This window comes from Rhamphochromis sp. 'chilingali' (assembly GCF_963969265.1).
Source record: "Rhamphochromis sp. 'chilingali' genome assembly, chromosome: 22".
In the NCBI taxonomy this organism is placed as follows: Eukaryota; Metazoa; Chordata; class Actinopteri; order Cichliformes; family Cichlidae; genus Rhamphochromis; species Rhamphochromis sp. 'chilingali'.
The window spans coordinates 25,180,318-25,208,183 of NC_137950.1; the positions used below are offsets into that span (position 1 = coordinate 25,180,318).

Here is a 27,866-nt window from a genome sequence, read left to right on the forward strand (position 1 = left end):
TGTGTATGTGTTTAAAAGAGTGTTCAAATGTGATGTATGGTTTAATATGGCTTCTCAATGGTTTACTTGTATCTAACTGTATAGATACAGTTATACTTAAACTTAGTAGTAGTTATACTTAAATCTGAATCCTAGAGGCAGTTCCTGCCGCTTAGCAGCTATCTTGAAATGCCTCGGGCATTAACAGTGAAGTAACAGGCAGTTACTTCACAAAAACAGAAGCATTGAAGGCACTGGCCTAAGATAGTGTTTAAAAAAACTTAATTCTATGGAGCTTGGAAAGAAAAGCGTCTGGACTTCTTTAAGTTCTATAAGAACTTAAAGAAGCTCTTTAAGAAGTCCAGACGCTTTTCTTTCCAAGCTCCATAGACTACGATGACCTGGATGACTGAGAGCCTTCACAGACATAAAAAAATATATCTATATAAAAGCTACTGTCAAAGGCTTTCTAGAACATTTTGAATTATTATTTGCGCACATAAGTTTGTATTGCTACATTAAAAAAATAACATGAAAGAAAAGACCTACATAAACATAGAAATGCAAAGTTACTGGAACATTGTCACAGTAAACAGTGCAGGAATAGAGATGCTGTTGTACTGGGATAGAAATCTGGATTACGTGTACTTTGGTAAAGTTACTGTCATGATATTAAGAGCGTGTTTCTGTTCAACAGACTGTAATCGAGAAGCACAAAATGAATGTCCCCGAGACCATGAACGAGGTGCTGGACATGTCCGATGATGAAGGTAAAGTTTTGCTTAACAGCATTTTCAAAGTAATTCTATTGATGTATAAATATCAAGGCAAGACTTGTCTTTGCAACCTGAAGAGAGACAAATTCTTTAAAATATCAGCTTGGGTCACATTTGCTTTTGTGGCTGGAATAAGTGAATATTTCAGCACTGTACTGTCATTGTTAGATTTCCCTCTATTTTTTTTTTATTGTCAATGAAAGATTTTGTGTTGCTTCTACTTCTTCTGAGTAATTCAGAAGAAAAAACCTGCTGTTGTTCTTCAACCAGTATGTTTATTTGTTTATTTTTTATTTGATAATTGAAAGGTTTGTTTCCGCCACTGTAACCCCCCCAAAGCAACACATATTTTTTCCATTGCTAAGTCAAAATTTCAGGTTACTATCTAAAATCTATGAGTTTCATATCTCAAATATAACTCTAACTTCTAAATTTGAGTCCAAATTGTGACTTGACATACAATCGTGTGCATGATTGGAAACTTTATTTTGATATTTTCAATGTAACAAATGGAACTAAAACATTTAATAATAATAATCACGTTTATTTTCAGTTCTTCCTTTTCCTATGATTTTGATGTGAATATGATTTCTCCATCTATTTTTGGTTCTTTTTTTGTCTTTCCTTCATTCAAACACACAGTGTATAAAGCCAATATCCCCGAAATGATCACAGAGGACTATTTTTCTGATGTGGAAGAAGGTATTTTATTTTTTTAATCTTTCTACATTTTTTGTTCTTTAAAGCATTTCCTTTTACAACCCTTCTCTAACGCGTCATTCATTTGTTCTAACTATTTCCAGTCTCTTGCTTTTCTTGTGTCACAGTGGAATCACGATTCATTCAAAATAAATAATAACTCACATGTAAAACAGCCTATATTATGCTACAGATTAATAATGCTAATTGAGGAAAAATGTTTCGATACTGCAGATCTTTTTTTCACCAAAGCACCTTTATTTGTCTGTCAAAATGCACAAAGGTGTCTTTGTCATTTATGTCTGCTTGCAAAAGACTAATAAATGTCTAAAAGTTGCAATATGATGGGATGCACTTGAAATCAAATTAACCTTGAAGGAGATAGAGGTGGATACTAGCAATAGAATTGGCAAAAAAAGTGCCACAAAACACTCATCTATGCTTACATGTTTAACATGTTTTGTCTCGTAATGTCAGTTTCAGGCTACTATATTTCGTTAAGGTTAAGCAGGTAACAAGACAGAATTTTTTTTAAAATAATCATCAATTAGTTGTATTAATGTGCCATGTTTTTACCTCCTCCAGATTGATTTTTGGAGTATTTCATATATCTGGTTGCTAGCAAAAAGCTCCGATGTCAACCATATTAGAAAAAAATTATGTTTGTTTTATTGTGAATATAGTGAAGTCACAGCACTGTGGATGTCTTAAACTTATGATGTGATGAGGGGGATTTATTGACGTGACACTAGAAGCAGTGTTTTCAATTACTGAGAATCACTAACTTTGGCATGGCTTTAAAATGGCACTACTCTCTTCTTCATTGTTTTCCCAAGTATTTTTCCAAAACTTTTGTTCTTCATTCATGCATGTGTGAGACACCATGCTGTACTTGAGTACTTTCCCCTGCTGCCTTCCCCCTTCCACACGCACACACTGCATTTTTGTGAAACCTCCTGTACTTTTGTGCAACCAAATGCAGGGGATATGCCTTTCTGCCGGTTGCCATGCCAACTGTCTGGATATGGAGCGTCGGGAAGTGTGTAACAGATTTCTTTTCACACCGCGGAGTAGAATACACATACACTTGATCCTTTGTCTTCGTGGGCTTGTCAGTGATGCTTTCATTGTAGTTTCACACGTTCAGGCCAAAGCAAACACACTGAAGCAGCTGCTGCAGTGTGTGTGTGTGTGTGTGTGTGTTTACTCTTTTCTACTCTTTTTTTAGACTCCTGTATGGCTCAAAAGGATCTGAACTTGAGCTCTTGACCACCAGTGCCCAATGACAAACAGACAGGGAATTAATGATCAGTAGATTTCTTTTTTTTTTTTTTTAGGGGGGGAGCTTGGCTCGTCCTCCCCCCTGTGGTGTTTTCCCGATGATAGGCTTTCATTTTTAGCTTGTCACACGCTTCATGGTTTCTGTAGTTTACAGTGGATAAATATGAGCAACTTGCAGAAATGTAATCTACTTTTAACAGTTCACTTTCCTGCAGTAGTGTGAATATATCACAAAATTACTAGAAAACCTCTGCTGATGTCAAATACAGTGTACTTAATGAAATGTAAATACAGTATAGCTCTATGTCTCGATATTCTGGTGACCTCACAGTGAGTTTTACTGAGTTTTACTGGTCCAAGTTTGCATTAGAAATTTGAATTTTTTGAGGGAAAATAGGATAAAAAAAAAAAGAGATGAGATGGCAACTGATAAAAACGAAGGCTGGAGTAATGTGATCATACACAAATCTCGCCTCCGCCTTCTAGCTTTTTGAAATAGGATGTGACAAGTAAAGTGTGGCTCTGACTTGAGATTGACAAGTCATTACCCAGTGAGCATACCCTAGTTAATCCTCCTCTTAATAATGACCATAATTTACATAATGAACTACATCTTTCATTTACTTTGTCCCAAAAACTAGCAAATTAGTTTATTACATAATACCGAGGTCCAAAGTAAGGGAGCTAAGGGCAATTTTCCTGTTTAGTTTTTGCAGACACGTGCCTGCTAACCATGTGATACTAAATTTTCTGCCATTTTTGATGTGTAATACTCCTGGTGACAGTGTAAGTTAGTGTGAGACCAGTCTGAAACCACTGGTTGTGAGAGGAAAAAATGTGCATTTCCTGAACGGATGCCAAAAACCTTGTTGGGATTGCTTTGGTTGCTTGCAGATTGCCAAGGTTGTCCATAGATTATTTGGAGGACACCAACTTCTCTGCAGACACTCAGCTACTCTTCAGATGGTAGTGAAACTCCACAAGCAAAAAACGGAGACCGTCAAGTTCTACTACAAAGTGTATGCAGACGAGTTGGCATCTTCCGTGCAAACTACAGACGACTTTGGCAATATACTAGAAATGAAAGCAATTGCAAGAACATTGTCATTGCGCCAGTCTTTGAGACTGATTTCACCTAGCTACAACCAGGAACCCCAGGAACCCCTTGCCAACCAGTCTGGAAATGCACATGTTTTTAGGACGGACAAGTTTTGAGAAAGGTGCACATGATGTTACACAGCAAACCTCTGCAGACTTGTATAACCAAAAGTGTTTTTTTCAAGGAAAAGAGTCATCCCCCTACTGGTCATGAAATAGTTTCCTCTTTTGAGAGCTGGAAGCTAGGTCCATCTTTTACACTGTGTGTTTCCAAATGTAGACAGAAATGGTCAAATGTGATTCTGCTTGTGTTTAAACAGAAATGGATGTTGGAAATATCTGCATCAGCTATTCCTGTAAGTCAAACGAAAGTGATCTTGTTGTAACTAACTCTAATACCCAGCGTGAACTGGCACAGCTGAACTGATGCAACTAAACACTGTGTGTGATTTTGTTGGTATTAAAAAAAAAAGAAAAAGATTTCATACATATGTGCATGACTTGCCTTCACGCTGACTTTGTGCAGTGCTTGTTTTGATTGTAGAGCTTCAGCAGTGTGTCCGTGTTTAATTTTTGATCTAAAAATATAACGAGGGCAACTCAACGCGCACAAATATACACTCTCAAGCTCGCATACCAGTGGAGGAATGGTGTTTAACATCTCCAGTAACACACTCAATCCATGATCTAAATCAGGAGACCCCTGTGCAATTTGTAAACTTTGCCTTCGTGAGAGATTTTCCAGACCAGTAAAGTCAGTTAAAGTTGGTTAAAGGATTTAAAGGGTAAAACATACACACGGCATGTCGGTATTCAGTTTATGACCAATAACCAATGTAGTGACTGATTTTAATGTCTTTTTTCCATCTTTGGCCCTTTATTCCTGTCTGAAGTTTTGCCGATTCACATTGTAAATATAGCTAAATATAGCAACCTGTCATTTAAGGAGGACAACCTGTTCATTTATGTAATAGAACTGATTAATAGGCTGCAAATAAGAACCTTCTTTCAGACATGGGCTGCCCAACAATGCTGGTGTTATCACTGTATTCAGGGGATGGCATTCTGTCATTGTGATGAGTCACTTGCATTATTGATCTCCTCCCAGTTTCACTCAAATGTTCCCAGAACAGTAACAGAAAGAGTCAGTGTTTCCGAGTTTTTAGGTACTAAAACTCATGAGATCAGAGTTTCCTTTACAGCTGTTTTCTTTATAGTACCTTTGAGAATTTGAGAAGGCTATAACAAGTAATTATGGGAAGCCATCCAAGCAGTCTTTAGTAAACTTTAGAAAAAAAAGAATCAAACTTTTACCAAACTGCAGGTTATAAATCGCCCCTGAAGTGAGCTACAAGTGTGTGTGCAGCTCTCATGCTTTGGAGAAGCTTGCAAACAGACTGTGGCTTTCTAGTACTTCTATATATGTAATAAGTATGTAATAAACTCAAAAGAAAACTTACATAAACAGCTGGAACCAACAAACAAGAAGTAGCTTTTCAGCTGTTTTTAAATATACTTGTTTTGTTTTTAAAATTGGGTAGTCTTGTTAGGTGGTTACCATAAAGTTGTTATCAACTTTTCAATATGGGTGAAAGCCACTATGTGAAAGGTGTTTTTGTGGTTTTGGAAAGTTCTGTGTGCGCCTCCGGCACGTTCACTAACCCTCGATATTTAATTATCTGGGGGCTTCAAGTTTTTAATACAGCCTTAGATAGAAAGTGTTTGGACATGTGGCACATAAATGGTCAGCATGAACAGATTTGCTTCTTGGCTTTAAAATGCATTACAGAAACTTGATGCTTTTCTTAATAGCCAAGGGCCCTAAAGTTTGAAAACAGTCTCTAGTGATTTTCCAAAGTCAGATTCTGTTTACTGCCTAAATGTTACCTCAAATGAACCCTTCCACATCTATTACGGGCAGAAAATGCAAATTTGAAATTGAATTAATTTGGAGGTTCAAGAATCAGGCGTTGGTGTATCAGTGGGCCGGTGTTATTGGCCAGCATTAGCTATTTAACAGTCTTTCTGTACCAACATTTAAACTAGCTGATAAATGAACATTTAAAAAGTAAAGACTGGAGAAACACCCTTCAATTAATTTACATATAACAGAGCAATACCTGTTTATGTTTTGTAGCTGAATAAAAAAAGGGCTGATATATCAGAATACTGGCTTTTACAAAATGATATGATAAAATCTGTGTCAGTATTGATCTTAAAAATCCATCAGGCTCTAGCCAGAACATTGACTGTCAGCCTTGTGGATAATATAACACTTACAAAAAAAGACAGGAAGGTTGGAGGTAAAATAAAAAAGATAATGTTTTTAAAACAGTACACTGTCCTTTTGAAAATTAACAGTGCAGTCCATAGAAGTGCAAACAGGCATGTCAGCAGAATACTTTGAAAAATAATGGGATAATGTAGAAAGAAAACATGTTCATGAAAATAACATGTTGAATTGCAACTACTGCAGATACACTGAGTATTGGTTTTGTTGACTAGAATCTAAAAAAGTGTGTATACAAGTGAAGAATTTGCATTATCCACATTATCCATGACAATGTACAACATCGGTTTGTTGCACAGATAAATACATGCCTGTATTTCCCTCGTGTCTCTCGATGCTTCGGTGTCAGTGCCAACCGGTATAATCTGCATTGCTTCATCCTTTGTTTTCATGTGGGTTGTGGCAGAAGTCACATTGTTAGAATCTTAAGCTAAATTTGGCGAAGGTTGCTTTTAGTCACCAAAGCTCACTCTGTCCATACTGCAGTCTAGAACCTCTGCATTATTATCAGCACATTTTGCTGGACTTGGAATGGCTTTTCAATTTTCTACCAAGCTGCAAGTTCCAGTTCTTTATTAGATATTTGCATAATATCTGATTCAGGAAAGACGTGGCAAAGTTACAACTTTCTGACATGCAAAGCAGCTGAATGAGTGAGGTCATTTGTGACTGACACCAAAGAATTTACATGGAGAAGCAAGAGAGATAAAAAAAAAAGGGGTGGGGGGGGGGCAGACAGAGTCAGCCGTGCTTTGGAAATTAAAGAGACATACAATATGATATGTAAACAAACCAGTGCACGAATAGAAATCACAAGATTGAGAACTGGAAGTTAAGGAAAACAGAGTTTGTGCATTCCACTCTATGTGTACATCCAGTTTCAGTGTTAGACGGCTAAGTCTAAGTCACACACCCACTTACTATTTCTGTCTTGCAGTGAGCTCTAGGTGTCTGTTCGGAAACACACACACACACACACTCACACACACACACACTGGATAATCCTGGAGTGGGTAGGCGGGAGAAAGCCGATCTGTTTGTGTGAGTGCCGGGCTGTGAAAGAAAGATAGACAGTGTGTGCAGGAGAGAGCGACAGAGAGCTAAAGGGAGGTTACAAGTCGAGGAAAAGTTAGTTCAGGGCAAAATCCTCCAAACTGGACTTGTGGCTGAATGAAGTGCTTTAAAGCAGGAGGTGAGTTTGTGGCTAACTGAGGAGGGGGTTTCTGCTCATGTTGAAGCTGAAATGAGAAGGGTTCCCGGAGAATGGGTTGGAATGTGGCCAGATGGGGTCTGTAAAATGTTTGTGAATATGTGTGTGTGCAAGAAAGAGAGAGAAAGTTTAGGGGGAGGGGTGCTGTACCAGCAGGGGGTGAGGGGACACGAGAAGGAGAGGGGGGGTCTCTGTTGCTTTGTGGTTGTTGGAATGCCTTCCTTTTCTTTCCCCTCATTTTTCCGCCTGCATGCACTTGCTCTCCTCCCCTCGCTTTTTTAACTCTGCAGTCACAGGTTCATCAGTAGGATAGGAACTACTGTACCTCTGAGGGGAATAGCATGCTCCTACCTGTTTTCTTGCGACACCTGTAACGTATGTTTCTAACCACTTCTTTGCAACATACTTGCAATGATGTCCTGGGGCTCGGCTGTAGAGAAAGCATTTTCTTCTTGTGGTCAGTTAAACCTGCTGAAAACTTACCTTTATTTTGATATAAAAGTTAGTTTTGTAGGCCCTGATAGTGGAATTATTTGCTGTTTCCAAGCTTCACTTGTTACTGTTAACCATTTTTTGTCACCAGGAGACAGAGACAAAAAGCTTTCAGTGACAGCAGGACTTTTGTTTGTGTTTGTTGAACCAAAACTGGACTGGAAAACAGCCTGTAGGCAGAAGCTGCATTGATCTGTCTAAAAGAGCCAGTGTGTGTGTGTGTGTGTGTGTGTGTGTGTGTGTGTGTGTGTGTGTGTGTGTGTGTGTGTGTGTGTGTGTGTGTGTGTGTGTGTGTGTATGTGTGTACATTTGTGTTTTGGTCTGCATGAATGATAAAAAACAGGGCCAACTGACTGGGCAGCACAGATTTGTGTTAAAGATCTAACTTGCTAAAAGAAACCCAGAAAGCAGTTATTGATTGAAGAGACTGTGACCTTAAAGTTTTGGCATTACCTTCTGCAGACGAGAGTAAAAATGTATGCAGAACCTTTTTTGTAAAGTTAACGCTCTCTGTGTTTTAAACCACCAGGTGACGATGCGATGACAGGGGACACGGACAAATATATGGCCCCCCAGGATCTGCGGGAACTGGGCGACGACTCACTCCCTCAGGACGGCTACATGGGCTTCAGCATTGGGGCACGATCTCAGAGGTAACATGCTATAACATGCAGCAATTTGTGTTTGTGCTGTGTCTGTTCCTAGCTTTTGTATGTTTTCTACATGTAGCATTGTAACATCAGTTGTTATGACATACATAACATTGCAGCTGCCGACTGCGAGAAATGTGGAGGTTTACAAAAATATAAAATTTCCATGGCTAAAAAAAAATTACCACGGTTGTAGTTTTGTTTCAGCATTTTCCCAGAAGCAGTATTTATAGATCCACGACTCTTATAGATCCAGGCATAGCTTCTGGGTTTAAAATGTGAAGACAACTATCTTAAACGTGCAATCTTGCTGAAGGCCAGCAAGGTGCAACTCTTCTGTTTGTAAAAAGATTAAGAAACTGACCTTAATTCTGACTTAAATTATGACCTCACTAAACCTTTTCATGATGATTTTATGGTCTCCTCTGGAAGTTTAGGTCTATTAACTTGGTGATGGTGGCATTTAGAATAAAATAGATGATAAAGGGTGTAGCTATGTTGCGATTTATTTAGACAAGTCACTGTGTCAGGCAGAATCACCTTTGTCTCTTTATACAGCCTAATATCTGACATGGGAACAGACAAATAGTAGAGTATTTGCAAAAGAATGAAGGTTTAAAGACTAGTTAAAGGTGAAAAAATCTTGTGAAGAAAGCGATTACCAACCTAACCGACTTAGCCCCTTGATTAGCCCTTTATTGATTTAAACAGAGCTTCCTTGCAAGCAGTCAGGTGGCTGCAAGCTATCACTACGTCACCAATCTTCTCATACCACATATTTTACAAAGATCTGCAGATAACGTGTGCTGTGGAACTTTTTCAGCAAAGACCTAAAAGAAAAAACATGGGCGTAGCATAGGTCAAATGGTTTTAAAATAAAACCTCTAAAGTACAAAACAAGAAACTGCTCTTTCACACGAGTTTATGGATTTTTATGGAAAAATAGTTGGGCAGATGCTTGTCTTCATTTGTGGTCATCTATTCTTTTGTAGTGCATTTTATCTTTATTTAATGGGTCTTTTTCAGACACAGTTACTGCTTGACTAGATACTGCAGTGTTAATCAGAACAGAGTTCATGAACTACTTTTAACAGCACAAGAAATCTTGTGATACCTCATGATCTAAAAATACAGTTTGCACACAGAAAATGGATAAACTCACAGAGCTGCAGGTTTTTAAGTTGAAATGATCTTGTTTGTATGTCAGAAGATTTTAAATAACAATGTAGCTTTCCATTATTCTGATCCCTACATGTCACACACACAAACACACCCAGAGGTTACAGTTTGCACCCTGCAACTGCTGAACTTTATGCTTGTATGAAAATATTGACACTTGTGCAACTGGCTGAAGAGGGAGGGGTTATTGAATATCTAAAGCGTGACACACATGCACGCTGAGCCACAGGAAATTAGAAGCACGTTCGATTGCATGGCCTTGAGTGCTGGGTTAGATCAACACACACTGTTTGAGGGGTGATGTCTGTGCGTGCGTGTGTGTGTGTGTTTGACCAATCTAGCTTAAAGATAGTTTAACAAACTGGTTTCTCATGCAGTAATTGGTTCAAATAACTTCCAGTGCAGTCCATCTAGAAGATAATAAATTTTAATAAAAATGTTATAAAAATAAAAAAGTTTTAGAAAGTGCCTTCCAGGTTTTCCTCATAATATTAACAGCAGAACATGAGTATCCTGCATAATTTATGATACTAGAGGTTGATGTAATACAAATTCTGATCCCCAATTTCAACTTAGCAATCTTTTTTTGTTAGAAAGAATAGAATAAAATAGCCTTCTATTGTCATTTTACATGTACAATGAAAATAGTGGAAGTTTGTTGTAAGAATAGATCAGATTTAAAGTCTTATTCAATGTGATGAGATGGAGAATTATCATCTGTGTGCAGTTCATCTCAGCTCTAGAATGTTTGGAGTTTTACAAACATCTGATTTGGTTCCATGGCCTGAAACACGGGCTATTTGGTTTCAGTCTTTTTGTTCTCCCCCTTTTTTTATAGCTACAACAGATAAAACTCAAATAAAACTAAGTGCTTCATACCCGCAGAGCAACAAAAAGCAGGCAAACCATAGCTAACTGATGAGAATGGTGGCGCATTTAGCAGCTATCGAGGCACATGTTTCTCCTCAGAGATTAAGGGTCATTCAGATCTCAGAGCTGGAATACTCTAACACCTCCCTATTTGCAACTCCTCCCTCATGCACAAAGTTTCAGGCAGCTGGTTAGGCAGTCAGCCATTTGTCATCATTGTACCAACCTGCATCTGTGCTCTGGCTTCTCGTCTTTCTGTCCACTCCTCTGTTTGTTCATGATGTTTTATTCTCTCCTCATGTCCGTTGTTAACGTTAGTCCGAAAGTCAGGTAAGACTCAAGGCATGACGAGGCCTCGCTATACCTCCCCCATCTCACCCCTTCCCCACTCCCTTAAACCCCAGTTGCTATCAGTATCATGACTCTGTGGTTCAGTGTAATGCATATTGACCATATTTGTTTAACACATTTGACTACTAACGCAATGATCTTGACCAGTTTTGTTAACTCTGTGGCACTGTGTGTTTGCTGTGGTTCACCTGTGTGATCTCTGTCTGATTTCTTACTTTCAGTTGAAAAGCGCTCAGCTGGCTATAGAGAATAGTGGTGTTTATTTTTATGTTTGACTGTATCTTGGTCTTTGTGGGTTTTCCACAAAGGTGGAGCTTTGCATAATTTTGATTTCTCCATCAAGCTTCCAGGGACCTGAACTGATATCTGTAGGCAATGAGGATGCTATTGCCTTCATCAGTTTAGGCTCAAATAGTTTATCCCTGAATACTTTCAGAGGATATATACTGAACACTCAGTAATAAAGATATCAAATGTGATTTCATGTGGATAAGTAGTTCCAAAATCAAATCGCAATGTGAAATTGCAATGTTATTGTGGAAGAAACAAATCCATGCCAAGTGACATTTTTGTCATCTCATAACATTGCAAGCATAGTCTGTAAAAGAAAAATCCTTTTGTTGTATCGAGGTCTGTCTAAAGCCAGCATTCACGTCCATTTTCCCGACCTCAGTAAACACTTTCCTGCTGATTTTATGGGCTCAGCTGCAAGTTTCAAGCCTGCTGCATAACATATAAAATTATTATCATAGCACTATGACCATTATCAGAATGAGAGAAGGAGGATTATCTATCATCTAAAGATATATTAACACGCTGTTAATCAATTCTGTGTCATAGTTAGATCTCCCCTTAAATCCCCTTCGCCCCTGGCTTATCAGGTCCAATTTTAAACCATCAACCTGGCGAAGGTGAAAAAAATGATTCTTGCAGATCTCTGGGACTTCACCTCTGTGGTTGATGTCACAGAGACACAGCTGAAAAAGCTGAAAAACAAACAAACCAAAATAAATAAATCCCTGCAAACAGGTTGAGTAGCACTTTATTACTATAGTAACTATAGTTGTTATAGTTATTTTCCCTGATTTCCAAAGCTGTGACAGCATAAATTTGGTCAGTTGCAGTGATAGTCCCAGAGCAACATTAATGAGAAATTGCTAGAAGTAGAATTACTTGTAAAAGTATTCAAATTTTAAGTTGGAGCTGTACAAATGAATTTAATGTTATTTAGATTGTTGTTTGGACAGGACAAGTGAACCTCTTTCAGTACTGAATAGCTTCACAACACAAGACTGACTTTAACTACGGGCTGTAACAGAAGTCAGATATCGTCCAGTCTTTTTTTAAATCATATCTTTGGCTTTTTATAGAAAATCAAGACTGCTAATTATGCCCTCATTAAGATCATTAAACATTTTTGTTCTGCAGTTTCCTTTAGTTTAACTAGTACACAGTTTCATGCAATATACATTTATCTCTGCGATCGTGGCTCAAGAGTTGGCAGTTCGTCTTGTAACCGGAAGGTTGCCGGTTCGAGCCCCGGCTCGGACGTTGTGTCCTTGGGCAAGACATTTCACCTACCACCTACTGGTGATGGCCAGAGGGGTCGATGGCGCAATATGGCAGCCTCGCTTCTGTCAGTCTGCCTCAGGGCAGCTGTGGCTACAACTGTAGCTTGCCTCCACCAGTGTGTGAATGTGAGAGTGAATGAATAGTGGAATTGTAAAGCGCTATATAAATGCAATCCATTATTAACATCCCCCCGAAATTATTCCACCAATTTGAAATAAAACTTTTTTTTTTCTTCTTCAGGAATAATATATGTTGAGGACATAACTTTTGAGTCCTGGAGACACTAATCAATTGAATGGAATGAATGGAAAAAGGACTCCCAGCTATAAATGTAAAATCTTTGGATAATTGTATGAAAAAATAAATCTGTTGCAGCCACATCTGCTCTTGGTTTCCACAGCCTTGTGATTTTAGCACTTAGAATGCTCAGGAATGCTTTTTATTTGCCTCATAAAAGTTTGTCTCAAAGCTCCCATCACAAACAACATTACAGCCTGCACAAGCTGACAGATGTATACAAAGACATGAGGAGTCAAAATAGTGCCAGCTGATTATCAACAAAGTTGTCATTATTATGGGTAAATACCAGTACTGTACACTGATCGCCCCAGAAGTACAATCTCATCTGCATCTGAAATTTTTTATTTCGATTTTTAATCACTTCAGCGAAATTACACATCAGTCATTTCTCTCAGCTTTTAATCTGTTTTCTTGTGGTTGTTGTTGTCTCTGGTGCCATACAGTCAGGTTCCTGGAAGCTGCATGCATTTAATGTGTTTGTGTTTGTTTTTTTTGTTTTGTTTTTTCTGTTCACTTTCATACCCCTTTACCCTCTGCCCCCCCCCCCCCTCCCCCCTACCACCACCACCTCCTCCTCCTCTTCCTCACCTCCCCTTTCCATCACTGTGACTGTTGTCTTGGTAATCTACTACGACAACCACACCAAGCCTTCGTTCCTTCAGTTCTGATAGGTCCAACATGCTGAACCGGAGCTCGTTTACACGGGACAGCATGATGATAGAGGAGATACTGGCGCCGAGTAAGGAGATGGTACGTACACTGACTGGACCTTCGGGTCTTAAAAGTGGACTTATTGTGCTTTTTCTTATTTCCTGTCACATGAATCATGTTACAATGTTTAATCTCTAACATAACCAGGGCCAACGTGTCAAATAATGAGGTCAGTGTATTTACAAATAATCCAGACTGCTCTAAACTCTGTTTCACAAAGTCCCTAATATGGACATCACACATAAAAGTCACATCCAGCTGCTGTTCAAATCTTCTGTTTGCAAGGAGCAGCCAATCACAATAAAGTTGGCTTAAAGGAGGGGTGATGGGCTCTGAATCAGCTAGTTTCAGATTTTGGATGAAGTGAGAGGCTGCTCATATAATAAGGATTATTATGAATTGCAAATCATGCAAAGCTACTCTAGTGGGAGCAAAAAATCAGTTTGAAGCTGCTCGTGCTATGCTTCATACCTCTTGCTGGCTGCTCCCTTAGTTTAATTCTCTCAGCCGGTAATCCGCTGGTCATTAACTTCACAAGTGACACACTTCTGTCTCCAAATGTACCAAGGTGTCTTGGTGCTGTGCCAGAGGCTATGCAATACACCAATCCTCTTACACTTGTGTTGCCACTGACATAAAGACGATCAATCAAGTTACAATTTACTGAAAGAGGAAATGAGATTAGTGCTACCTGCTGCTATCTAAGAGGGATTATTGTGATGTCCCACTTACTTGAAAGATGCAAGAAAATAGCATTTAAGGTTAAGAAGAAGAAGAAGAAGTTCAAGTAAAACTTGTTCATAGAATACCCATGAGTTCAATGACAGCGCGGATAAAGATTATGCTTGCCTGTGAAGTGACAGGTAAAGTCTTTCTTGCATAAGCAGTGGCAAATGTGCATCTCTGTTTCTTAAAATGTAAAATTGGCACCAAACATGACTCATTGAACTACTTGGTTTGCTATCCACAAAAAAGCTGAAAACTGCTGAAAACTGCTAAACAGTTTTGCTTTTTTCTTTTCTTTTCTTTGGGAATTACTTCAGCCAGAACATGGTACAAAATCTTTATATGTCAGCTAGCTATCGTGTTGCTATTGCATAATTTAATTCTGCATTGAATCTGCGTAGAGCCTCTAATGTAGCTGACACAACAGGCCTACGCCTTTTCCATCATGTATAATATCAGTGGAGGTTATCTATCCTCCTCCAGTCGATTTAAAAATCCCACTGAACACCACTCAACCTCTTCAAACCTTTATTTTTTTAGTTAATGCTTGACTGTAACACAACTGACCATTTTACTAGATTTACACAAAAAAACAGATAATTTTATTAGATAAAAATAATTTGGACTTTTGTTTGAAACTCTGACTGGTTCTTTTATATTTGATTGCTTTTGCAAGCTGAAGGGGCATTTGGACCCAGAACTGGATAATATGGTTTAACTCTGAATTAAAAACTTTGCTCCTTTGCACAAAGAGTGGTCAAAAACTCTGTGGGGTCTATTTAACTGAAATTTAAAAAAAAAAAACCTACATCTGAGACTATCTGCAAATTTATGACACTGGGACATATGATTGTGTAACTGGAGAGTAAAGATGTACTAGTTATTGAATAATTGAATAACCACTTGTTTCCTCTAACGCTCCTCCAGATGCTTCGTAAGGAAAAGTCTTTCATTGTAGAGCAACACAATAAGGTAGATGTAGAAGTCATTAAGCACTCTTCGTTTCAGTGGGTTTCCACATGTTGGTATCATTTAGTTGTGTAAAGCATTGTTAACTTTTCTTTTTTTATATCACTTATTTCATCAGTTGGATTCAGTTGTTACCGTACTGCGTGTATTTACAGTGTTTTAGTAGAGTAGCCTCCCTGTTTTTACTTATCCATGTGCCTTGGATAAGTAAAACCAAACTTTGTGTCTTTGTCACTCCCCGTTTTTCTGTAGCAATTTGGAGATTAATATAATACTCCAAGTATTTTTTCCTCATTAAATGTGAGCGAGTTTTCAGAAGTACTCTAAAATCTTAGCTTTAATTTCCTGTTTGAAGCATGGCCTTCAACTTGACATGTCATATTGGTGCACATCTGGAATATAAATAGTGAATCTGAATCTTTCAAGAGCATCCTCAGACTGATGACACAACGGGCCTGGTGTCGGTGCATCTGTCTGTCTGTAAACATTTTTAGTCGCTTGTTTTCTGCCATCTGATGTCTGTTTTTTCTTTTGATCCTTAATGTGGTGATTTTTCATTTGCATTTTACTCCGAGCTTCGTTTTGAATGTCATCAAGATGTTTTTGACAGCTTGTGTTCTAATGAAATGTAACATCTCCTGATTTTTTTTTTTACGCTAAGCGACATCTGCTGCTGTCTTTCTCGTGAAGAAATTATTTTATGACTCATTCATAAATTTGCAAGAAATATCTACAAAACTAGTGATCCCCGTCTAAACTTTGACATTAAATAAGGAATATTGAAAAATCTGTAGCCTCCACACTATTAGCCTTGCATGTGCAAAAGCAAGTCTTTACATTAAAAGGAGAAGTTAGCTTAGATTTTCACACACTCGTGAATTGCACTGACTCTGTTGTCTTCTCCACAGCATTTGGCAGCGGCTAAGGACTTTGACAGCGACTCTCTGAGGAGGTACAGCTGGACTGCAGATGCACTGGATAATGTCAACCTAGTGTCCTCACCAATACACTCTGGGTAAGCATGTTTGAAAATGTGAATGGATAAGAACAGGAGGAAAGAGTGGGGGGAGTAAAAAGGGAAAATATCTGACTTAATCACAAAGATGGAGTGAAAAAGTGGAAGGAGAGGAAGGAAAACGGCTTACTAGTTTTATACCCTTTAGAGGAAAGGATGAAGTGACTGTCATCATCTCCTTCTGCTTATTGTGTGTTTTCTGTTTGTTCTTCTTGCTGAGTCTCATTTTCTTTCCCTCTGACAAGGCAGCTCATACATGCAGCATTTTTTCTTCACCCTTTTTAAGTCTTTAAAGCTAATACTTCGAGGATTTCTGTAATTTAAAAAAAAATCAAACATTAATAACAAACAGGTGTAACTAGAAACTGCTGTTAAAAAGAAACTTTTAGTCACAACAAAGTAAAGCTGGAAAGTTGGCTCCTCCTCACCTTGATTTGAAGGTCACATAACTCATTGTCTCTCGCAGCAGCTGTAACAGGTAATCTTGACCTCTTGGTTAATTGCCCATTAAGGGACTCGTTTGAAAGTTACGTACACTGCCCGGCCAAAAAAAATTATAGTTGCATTAATTTTTTATCAAAACTTCGCCTTGTTTATGTGAAAATCAGACCACTGCGTAAAGCACATCCCAAGTTTCTAAGGCCTGGACTGAACCACTCTTTTACAATTTGTTATCTTAGAATATGCCATCAGAGAAGAAACAATGCACTGTTTAAAAAATGTGGTCATTCAGTATATACAGGTATTCAGCTGACCTCATTTCTGGGGTATATAACATATATTAAACCAGATATCACCAACTAAAGCAACCCTAGATTATAACACAGCAAGCACAAGGCATGATGGGTATATCGCTTCATCAACTACTCCTGGTGCCTGAGGCCCCCATCACTCTGGAGCAGGGTAAACTGGACTCATCCTGTCCACATTTACCACATAGATTTATTTACAGAGTCCAATCTTTATACTCCTTATTAAACTGAAGCCTTTAATTCTGATTAGCCTCACTGATAGGACTACAGTTTGTTTGACTCTTCTGAAACATGTCTTACAATGTGTTTGCATGAGAAATGAGAAGCTACTCACTGCATCACTTAGAGATAATTAACCTGTTTCCAATCTAAACATATTATGGAAGACTCTTACGTATTTGCTTGGTTAAACGCAGGTGGTGAGTGTTTTTGGTCAGGCAGCGTATAGCTTCATCAGGCATTACTTTTTCTCTACTTGTCTTTAATGGATAAACTGTTAAGTTAGGATTACTTAAATTATATCTGTTACTTAAGTAAAGGAAGATAAAGCAATATTTTAAACAAAGTTTTATTTGACATGTTTGGTAATGGTGGAAATTTGCCTTTCAAGGGTAGATTTAGAGAAGAAGACTGGGGGGGGGGAATGAAGCCACTGCCAGCAGCTGGTTATCTTTAGATTAGTGCAAAGATGGGAGAGAGGGAAACTGCTACACTGGCTCTGTCCAGTGGAAAATCCACCTACAGGCAGCTCTAAAGCTTGATTATCAACATGTTATATCACCTATGTTAAAGCCGTATAAAGACAAAAATACAGTTCTTTTGCCTGTGTGATGTAATTGGCTGCTGGCTGTTTAACGAATAAAGAAGACAATCTCCTCATTCTAATCTCCACAAAACAGCAATTAAGACTATTTCCCACAGTTTTCCCTCAAATTCTTCCTTTAACTTGGGGTTCATTAATAATGATCTTCTCAGCTGTATTTCCGATTACAAAGCTCTGTGGTTGACCTGTCACTCCTGCGTTGCTTTGTCGTCCATCCTGCAGTTTTTCCTCTCCGCTCCCGCAGTACGACAGCAGGTGATTGACTGTGATTGGTTGCCTTCTTTTTATCACCACCACTACCTTTTTTTATTTTATTTTATTTCCCGATGACATTGCACCTTCCCTTTTATATTCACTCATAACATCTGTGTTTGCTGTTCTCACCCTGTGTTGTTACAGACTTGACGTAAAGTGTTTCGGACTGTTATCCCTGTATTTATTCCTTCCTGTTTGTTAGGAGAAAATCTTTGAGTTTCTAACTGATCTGAAAGAGTCTGTGTTGCCAGATCTGACCGAATGTGACTTTTAAATTTAATGTTGCTGACATATGCTTTAGCCATGTGTTATGGTTTTTGCATTCTCCAGCAGCAAGCCTCTACTGTCTTGACAATCACAGGATTAGCTTTAAATAGTCAGTAAAAACATGGCAGATATGTCATTGTAGATCAAAATGTTAAAACTGAAACTCAGTAAAAGCGTCAGTTTGGTTTATAATGTGACAGTGAACCCAGCTCAGTATTTTATTCTTGGACTCTGCTAGAATAGTTTTGCATGAATCTTACGCTGGCTCTCTGTGGAGTCTCTCCCTCTCCATTTAAGCATTCTCTCTTTGATTGGCTGCCAATTGTTAGCAGGGGATTTTAACAGCAGGTGGGCGGGGCTTTATTCACATACACGCCCCTCTTTATGGCGTCATGCAGGGCCAAGAGTAGAAAAAACTGACTGAAACGTTTCTTGAAACTTTGGCTGTGTTTAATATGAGTATAGATGACAGTTGGAGTGTATGTATGACAGAAAATAAGGAAGCACATAACAGATCCCCTTCAAGCATATTGTTAAAGCAACAATTCATGTGCTGTTTGTTAAATAACATAAAAACTAACACCACATTTTAGCTACAGTATTGCATGGTGTGCGTCTGTGTGTGTGACTTATAAGTTCCTTGATTGAGTTAAATGAGCTGCACACAGAGGTACGCTACCTTCTAATGTGGGTAAAAAGGCAAGACACACTGGAGGTTCCTGTGTTGGTGTCCTGGCTGTCGAATTTATATATCATTGCAAAAAAACCCCAATAAAACATTTAATCTGACATCCTATGGAATCGACTAGTTTTTACATAATTCAAAAACATTCACTTTCTGTAAATGGATTTACCAAATTTGCGACATCTACACGCCAAAGCTGTTTTTGTTCTTATTTTATTTTTTCAACTTCAGTCATAGCCAGCACAGAAACCTCCTGTACATTTTTGTTTTTTCTTCTTTGTTCACCTCTCTTTCTCCCTTTTACTCACACTTACTTTGTCAGTGTTTTGAAGATCACAGCATGGGACCTCGACTAAAGCTCCTCTCTGGTCATCAGTACAGCTGATAAACCAACATTTGTTTTTCTTCTTATTCCATTTCTTTTCTTTACCCTTTACTTGCCCTCTCTGGTTATCTCTTTTTCTCTTCACTTTGTTTTATCTCTTATCTTTGCACACTCCGTTTCCCTTCTTCTCTCTCTCCTGTCACTCTACGTCTCTCCCCCTCTTTTTCCGGCTCTTCCTACTTTTTACTTTCCGTCAGGTTCCTGGTCAGCTTCATGGTCGACGCCAGGGGTGGTTCCATGAGAGGAAGCCGTCACAACGGCATGAGAATCATCATCCCGCCCAGAAAGTGCACAGCACCCACCCGGATCACGTGTCGACTGGTGAAGAGGCACAAATTGGCGTCGCCTCCCCCGATGGTGGAAGGAGAAGGCCTGGCCAGCAGACTTGTTGAGGTCGGTCCCGCAGGAGCGCAGTTCCTTGGGTAAGACCTTCTTTTTAAACATCGCTGAGATTGTTTTTGCTGTTGCTTAACGGCTTATTTTTGTGCACCTTTGTTCTGTATCTTGACATTTCCTTCCTTCTGCTTCTTGCCATTGCCATTTCCAGCCACCTGCGTTTATATTGGAAAGTGTGAATGTGTGTATGTGCATGTTAGGGGTAATATTTGCAGTACAAGTCTTATTGTTGTAGTCTGCTCACCCCCAAGTAAGCAGTGTTTCCCCTTTGGCAAAGTAAAGGCAACATTAGTAATGACTGCAACATGTTTAAGAGTAAATATTGTAATGTAAATATGTAGCCATAATTTGGTTTTAATGTATAGCTGTATTGCATGTGAGGAGTTTTTTAAATTCAGCAGTTACAGTTTTAGTATGATTTTAAAAAAATGACTGCCTGTTTGATAAAGACGGCTAACAGCTGTGTATCTTGGTCCAAACTGCAAGACAACTCAAATATTCTGAAAGAATACTGCTGAATATGATGGGATTTCAATAGAGCATATATCAAGATATTTGTTTAGGATGACGCCAAACGCACAAATAGGATCACAAGTTGGAGTTCATAAAACCAGACACAAGGCACAGAACATGGCTCTCCCCGAACTGTATTACCACCTTAACATCAAGGAATATGATTGAGAGCGCTTTAGGCAAGTGTATAGCTGTGCAATTTTGGGTTGTTCCACATAATCAGCATGGGAAAAACTGAAAATTATTATTATTTCTTAATTGCTCCAAAACGGTGGTCTTATGCTGGTTTAAAGTCAACATGTAGCGTTAAGCCATGCAGCATTAAAAGATGATTAACTCGTTAGAAGCGCTTCTCAAAATCACACGGAAGAGATGGAAGTAATAAGTTCAAAACTAAATGTTTGGAAGTTCAACAAAGAATTGAATCCATTTGATTTATGGCAGTCGAAGCTTTGTTTGCATGATGTGTTTCCCAGTTGTTATAACAGCCACAAAATGGCACCAAAGTGCAGGGAAATAACAGCTGTGTATCTGGGTCCCAACTGAGTAGGTTTTCCATAAACCTGATGCTCTACACAAGTTAATTAGACAGATGTAAAATGAAAACGGGCATTACATTGATTAAAGTCTGGGGGGCCTTGTGGTTAGTCCACAGAATCAGTGACGAACACACAATTACACCACTGGACTTATGATTTTTCTAGCAGAATTGTTTGCCAAACCAGTCCTCTACAGCCCGGTTCAAGTTTTAACAGTGCAACCTCTTCTTGCAATTTGTATTATCTCAGAAACTTTATCAATAATTTAAAAAATAGTAAACTTAGCAACTGTTTTTAAACACTTTTAAACCAGTTGAGGATATATATAAACGAATCCTTATGGTGCACATGGCAGTACTGAGTCAATAATAGCTTGGCCACACTAGTGTTAAAACCTGCGGTTGCCTGGTGATGATTTTCTTTTTCGGCCTGACTCGTTTGCAGTAGGGGACTGAACTCAGCTGGTTGCCAATTCTGGTTATATTTTATACAAATGTGAAAATTGGGGGCACTTGTTTTTTATTTTGCAGTTAATTTATAATTCTGCAACAACTGTGTAACTATTTGTGGAGACATTTCAGGATTTTTGTTGTAGATCTCTGAATGTAAGCATTCGATGTGAATTTCTATGTATGTAGACGGCAACAGATTTGCAATGAAAGGCAACAGATTTGAAATTTGCTTTGGTTTTTCACAGTTAATTATTGCGTTATCCTAAACAGAATGCATGTGCAGTGATTGCCAGCTTGACCTCATTCGATTGCAAACCGATGGCAGGCTGGCTACACTTTATTGCCATTTTATTGCTGTCTTGATGCACCAATGTGGCTTTGAAGACAGTAACTAACTAGGTCCATGTCTTTGAAGCAACAATCTCGAAGGCAACAAGTTCATTTCGCACTCTCACAGTAATTTTGGTTGTACTGCGGTCTGCAACAACTTGTGTAATATGGTTTAAGAGGCTGAAATGTTTAATTTCCATGTATTATAAAACAGAAAGTAGCAGCATTTGTTCCCATTGAGAAGCTGTCACCAGGAATTCGTTGCTATTTTTGCTTGAAAAATTTCTAATTATTGCCCCATCTGCTACTCATATTACTGCATAACTCATGAGATATGGTTAAAATAAAGAAATCTGTGATGTACAGGCAACAAATATTGCCTCTGTCGCTTGTTGCCATTACTGATGCCACTAATTGTACCTGTAACAATAAATAAGATGTTGTTACTGATAAAAGAGCTTATTACTGATACGGAAATAGAAGTCGGTGGTGTGTGTGTGTGTTTTTACTGACTTTGCGAGTGTGTGTTTTGTGTGTATGTGTGTTTCATTATTTTGCGGACACAGTAAACTACATCTCCCCAGAAAGCTGCCAGCCCTTAATGAAGGCGAGAGCCTGGTTTGTCCCGTGCTACAGCTGGGACCCAGAGGAACTAGATTTATTGGGTAGGAACCAAACATAGCACCCCTTTCCCTCCTCCCTGCTCCCCTTTCTCCTGTATTTCCCACCTCCCCAAAGGAAACAACATGACCGAGGCTGATTCATGCTGATGGTTTATTTTACCCATCTCTGTTGACTTTGATTTGATAGGTTACAGCATCAGTATGGGTGCCATGTAGTTTTGGGAAGAAATAATCAATATAGTTGGAAGATGGGTCAACCAGCAGCTGATTTGTAATAGCCTCAATGACTTAACAGGCAGAAATTAGTTTTTGCATACAAATTCTTCCTAAAACTACACAGTTTAACTGTGAACTCCATTACAGTTAATTTTCTGCCACTTTCATTTATATATCATTGTATTTTTTTTTTATTTCAGAAGCTCTCAGTGGGCCTCTGACGTCACTGAATGTAAAGGTTTTGATTGGCTGTTTGGACTGGACTGCGCTTGTTGGGCATGAGCCTTTTTTTCCCTGAAGCCAAGCATCATTCTGCTTCTCATGACTACTGTTATCAGTTTTATGTCATCTCACGATAATTTTATATAATTAATGTCAAAAGCTCTCGGTAGAAAGTGTTATACTGATGACATTTTTATGTGAGCAGGGTTAAGATCCTAAAGCGGTGCCTCAACATTCAATTTTGACTCTGTATGTCCAACAGTACATTTGAGTTAAGCTCAATGAACAAATGAAGCCAAACGAAGACCCAACCAGACTTTCAGGATTAGTTAAAGGGCCTGATCAAAGTATTACTTCAACCATGGGGGAACTAAATCCAGTTTAATGCACAGTTGTGTGCTGTACGTGTTTTATGTCTTCAAAAATTAATCAGGTGTCTTATCTAGACTTAAATCCAAGTGTGACATTTGAAGCTTTATATGCAAGTAAAAAAGGACAAATTTGAGCTGCCAAAACAAAAAACAGTGAGCTCGGCAGCATAAAAAGGCCTGAACATCCAGAGAAGACAAGTTTTGTGGATGATCACAGGATCCTTTCTATGGTTAAGAAAAAAAACCTTTTCAACATCCACTGAGGTAGGCAGTAATAGAATGTAATCTACCATAAAAAGAAAGACTTTACCAAAGAAAATACACCAGAAAGTGCAAATTATTCATCAGCCCTAAAAGGGAAATGAAGAATGGTCATAATGAAAAGCATACAAACCTAGTGAAGGAGCTGTATTGCATGGTTTCAGGGACAGTATCCAATAGCAGTGGATCAATAGTATCCACTTGTATCAAGTCAACTTTACTATGTAGAAAAACTCTTTCTTCCGATGACCATGATAGCCAGCAGTAACCTTGCATGTTTTGTCTTTTATGGCACAAGAAACAAAGCATGCAAAGTTTCCCTAGAAGTGCCAACAGCTTTGAACCCGGGACTTTCTTGCTGTGACACCATCATACTCCTAGTTTTTATTAGTATTTTGTGTTTATTTTATTGCTTTTTTGGTGCTTTTATCAGCACAGAGTTATAGAGCTTTATGAACGTAAAATTGAAGCCACGCACAGTAGTTAAAGCACATGATTTCACCTTTACAAAAGTTTCTTTTTCTCAAAATTGAAGCAGTCCTGTTAGTTTTCTGGGACAGGTGACTTATCGTACCTACAGTGCGCTGAGGTGCGACTGCAATAATTGCTCCTTGTGTCTTTCAACTAGCTCAGTTTGTCTCTAATGCTGGCTCAAATTTATGAAAGTGAATTCTTTCTTCTTTGATTGAGAAAACAGGACATTCAAAAAAAACCAAAAACCTTTTCTATTTCATTTTTAATGTATATACTTACTCAGACAGCTTCACTTTAAACTTACTCTTCAGTTCTACTGCCTACTCTGAGAGTAGTGCATATTCATGTGTCTCTCTTGTGTTGCTATCATGCCTTGTTTAAGTAAGGGCTGTGCAGCTTTCTCCTCCCTCCCCTCATTACATCATGACATCATCTGTCTCGTCAAGTCGTGCAAATTCACTCTGAACGTCCCATCGACCCTGCAGCATGGCCGCCGCAGTGATTATGACGCTTCACTCTCATCAGCAGAACCACATTTCATTCACGACTGTATGTTATTAAAATCAGTGTCTCCACACTTTGTACTTTGTGTAAATTTGGTAATACTTTTTATTTGAATACCATGAATACCGTAGTATCTTCTTAAAGAGTTGTCATTTGAAAACTCTGTCATCGTTTGTCGTTCAGGTTTAGATTTAAATTAATCTAGCACAAACTTCCCTCACCATTCTTATAAGAGAGGACTACACTGTCTGCTCTCCCAGCTGCTCCGATAAAGGCCCTCATTTAAAAAAAATGTGGAACGTCTTTCCTGAGGGCTTGTCATTTGATTCATGAATGACTTTGAGCATAAAAAATAACTTTGCCTAAGTGGGTTCTAAGAATCACATTTGTAACATAAGCATCTGAAATCAGTGATTATAATCAGCAATCTAAATGAATGTGCAATTTCTCCACAAACAGGTGTTGGTTAAGGAATGGAAAAGCAGACTGAAGCCAGGCATCTTGTGTTATTTTATGGATCAAATCGTGAATTGACAAAAAACAAACATGAAAGAGTTTGGACAGAAGCAGAGATGTATAAAGTTCAGAACACTTATGTGCCTTGAACTGCAATAGCCCAACATGATTTTTAAGAAACCCCTTTACATCAAGTTAGAGAAAATTTGCTCATCAGCCTTACATTTCAAGTTACTACTGAAATGTGTGGTTTTTGTGTTTACTTTAGATTTTTACTATGACTTTACTATCAGTCCATTTTAGAAAAGAGGCCCCAGCTCCTAAAAACAAATGGTAGAGTGGTATCTTTCGTTTTGGCTTACATACTTACTTGTCATGCCAATCAGTCAAAGTCAAAGTCAAACAATGATATTTCCTCGACATATACCTTACCAGGCCTGTGATAGTGGAGATCCCTCATTTTGGCTCGATGCGGGGCCAGGAGAGAGAGCTGATCCTGCTGCGCAGTGAGAACGGAGAAACCTGGAAGGAGCATCTGTACGACTGCAAGACTGACGACCTCAATCAGCTCCTCAATGGCATGGACGAAGGTGAAAAAAGTGTTCTAACTTTGTTTCGCTATGCTAGCATCTGCAGCACTAAACACCTAAACCGCAAGTACTTCAGTTTCTGTTTTAGAGCAAGCTGTGGTAAAAGTTAGCGCATTAATGAGCAAACACTGAAATAAACTGAAGCAACACCCTGATGATAACTGGCTCAAGCTGATTGGAGCGCGTGTAAAATATGTATGACAAACAGGTTGATTTCTGTGCCGAATAATGAGATACTTGGCTTAATTTGGAGGAAACCCAAAAATAATTCACATGGAGTAAATGACCTGATTAAATTGCATAGAAATCAGATAAAACATCAAACGAGCTTGATCACAGACTACTTCTAGTACAGCGAACATACATTGGCAAATATTTCAAGATTTTAAGATCATTCTGGGTTTTAATCTGAAAAATGCCTGTAAGTGTTTGTAAGTCTGTAAGTGCACATTTTTGTGATTACAGAATGTGATACTGAGGGACTGCGCTTGTGTTTGTAGTCAGTGAAATAACTAAAGATTTTAAAGTTTACTCCATGAGGTCGTTTTTTCCCTTTTTTCCCCCATTTCATTTATTTGATTTCTTTTCATTCCCTGTAGAACTGGACAGTCCCAACGAGCTGGAGAGGAAGAGAATCTGCCGCATTATCACCAAGGATTTCCCGCAATACTTTGCAGTAGTGTCTCGTATCAGACAAGAGACGCACCAGATGGGACCAGAGGGCGGGACTCTGTGCAGTCGCAGCGTCCCATTGGTTCAGGCTTCCTTTCCAGAGGGAGCACTAACCAAGAAAATCAAGGTTGGATTGCAGGTGAGTTTGAGAGATGTAAACATTTGCTTTTTCAGTTTAACTGCAAGAGTTTATGATGTATAGACAAAATCACACACAGTACTATATATGTACAGTAAGGCTACAAAAATAAAACAACAAAATCCTCCTTCCCTGTTGGCTCTGCTATCCCAGGCTCAGCCAGTACCTGATGAGGCCGTGAAGAAAATCCTTGGTAATCGAGCAACCTTCAGCCCCATTGTTACTGTGGAGCCAAGAAGAAGGAAGTTCCATAAACCAATCACCATGACAATCCCAGTCCCGCCCCTCTCAGGGGAGGGGCTTACAAATGGCTACAAAGGAGACTATACTCCCTCCCTGCGCCTTCTCTGTAGCATCACAGGTATATGTGTTTTTTAGATGCCAAGAGAAGAAATATTTGAAAGTAACAACATTTGGGCCAGTCAGCATTTCTCCTGAAATAATGTTTCTTTATTGTTAATGAGAATTATTACACAAAATCGTGTCTTTGTTGTTTGAATTAGATATTTCCATTTAGAAACATTGTAGAACAGGACATTGCTTCATTACTTTACATTCTTGTCGATTAAAATTAGTGTAATAATTCTGGTCTGTGACCTGTTTTAAGTAAGTAAGGCCCATTCCTTCCTTCCTTACTACTTTTAACATGAAAATGCTACACAATGCTTAAACTTGGTGACAACCGCCCTTTTAAATTCTGACCTAACTAGCAAAGCCACTTGTGCTAACTGTAACTCTGAAATATCTCAGCCATGAACAACCCGTGGTAGATGTTTAGTCGGTGGCTGCTAGAGCAAACAAGACTCTCCGATCTGATATTTGTAATATTAGATATGCAAATGTATATTTGTAATATAAGTGCAATGTAAAACTCACAGTGAGAATGAACATTTCTGTGAAATGTTAAACTTTTGAGATCAACATCATATTTCACATTTTTCTAACAAAAAGTGAATGAATAGCATTTAGGTAATTATCCAATACTTTAATAACATTTGCATCTTACATGTCTTAAAGCATGTCAAGTTGAAAGTGGAATAGACATAAAGAAGAGCCTGATTTTTCCTAAACTTTATCTGGATAATTATCTGCCAGGTGGTACATCACCAGCACAGTGGGAAGACATCACAGGCACAACTCCTCTCACCTTTGTGAATGACTGTGTCTCCTTCACCACTAATGTTTCTGCCAGGTGAGATCAATTTTTCAAGTCATACGTTTATATTTATGCATATATTAATCTCTGTCTTAAACACTGATCACTTTACTTGCTTCTTGTGCAGGTTCTGGTTAGCAGACTGCCACCAGATACCAGAGACGGTGGGCCTGGCCACACAGCTCTACAGGGAGCTGATCTGTGTGCCCTACATGGCCAAGTTTGTGGTGTTTGCTAAGATGAATGACTCAGTGGAGTCCAGCCTGAGGTGCTTCTGTATGACGGATGACAAGGTGGATAAAACCCTGGAGCAGCAGGAGAACTTTGAGGAGGTGGCCAGAAGCAAAGACATAGAGGTATGAGGGTTAAGTGAAGTAAATACAACTGATGTTACTTTTACTTTCATTATTCCCCAAGTCCTATCAAGTATAACTCGTAGTACAGTTTAATCTATTATGGAATATTTTGTCATCTGTAAATTTATACTTTTTGGAACGTATCAATGATTATGATGAAAGCATTATAATTATTCTGTGAGGTTATTATAATGCTCTGGATCTACACACATGTCTAGAGCATTAGGAAAATTAGAAAGAAAATGGAAAATGCTGCTGAGG

At 38.6% G+C, this 27,866-nt stretch overlaps 1 protein-coding gene across 39 annotated transcripts in view; it reads left to right on the forward strand.

The window, feature by feature from the left end:
* Positions 1-27,866, forward strand: part of LOC308390310 (ankyrin-3-like) — a 177,868-nt gene that overhangs the window by 120,418 nt on the left and 29,584 nt on the right. For 11 of the 39 annotated variants that reach the window (XM_080872148.1, XM_080872140.1, XM_080872145.1 and 8 more), the window contains 14 exons: positions 677-749; positions 1,398-1,457; positions 4,154-4,189; positions 8,355-8,478; positions 13,395-13,497; positions 15,112-15,156; positions 16,062-16,168; positions 17,966-17,998; positions 19,533-19,757; positions 25,128-25,282; positions 25,882-26,093; positions 26,247-26,454; positions 27,189-27,285; positions 27,377-27,605. In XM_080872148.1, coding sequence (XP_080728274.1) covers positions 677-749; positions 1,398-1,457; positions 4,154-4,189; positions 8,355-8,478; positions 13,395-13,497; positions 15,112-15,156; positions 16,062-16,168; positions 17,966-17,998; positions 19,533-19,757; positions 25,128-25,282; positions 25,882-26,093; positions 26,247-26,454; positions 27,189-27,285; positions 27,377-27,605 — 1,707 coding nt within the window. Of the gene's footprint in view, positions 1-676; positions 750-1,397; positions 1,458-4,153; positions 4,190-8,354; positions 8,479-10,842; positions 10,855-13,394; positions 13,498-15,111; positions 15,157-16,061; positions 16,169-17,965; positions 17,999-19,532; positions 19,758-25,127; positions 25,283-25,881; positions 26,094-26,246; positions 26,455-27,188; positions 27,286-27,376; positions 27,606-27,866 lie in introns of all 39 variants that reach the window. The other 28 variants (XM_080872133.1, XM_080872168.1, XM_080872169.1 and 25 more) reach the window with 19 other exon arrangements.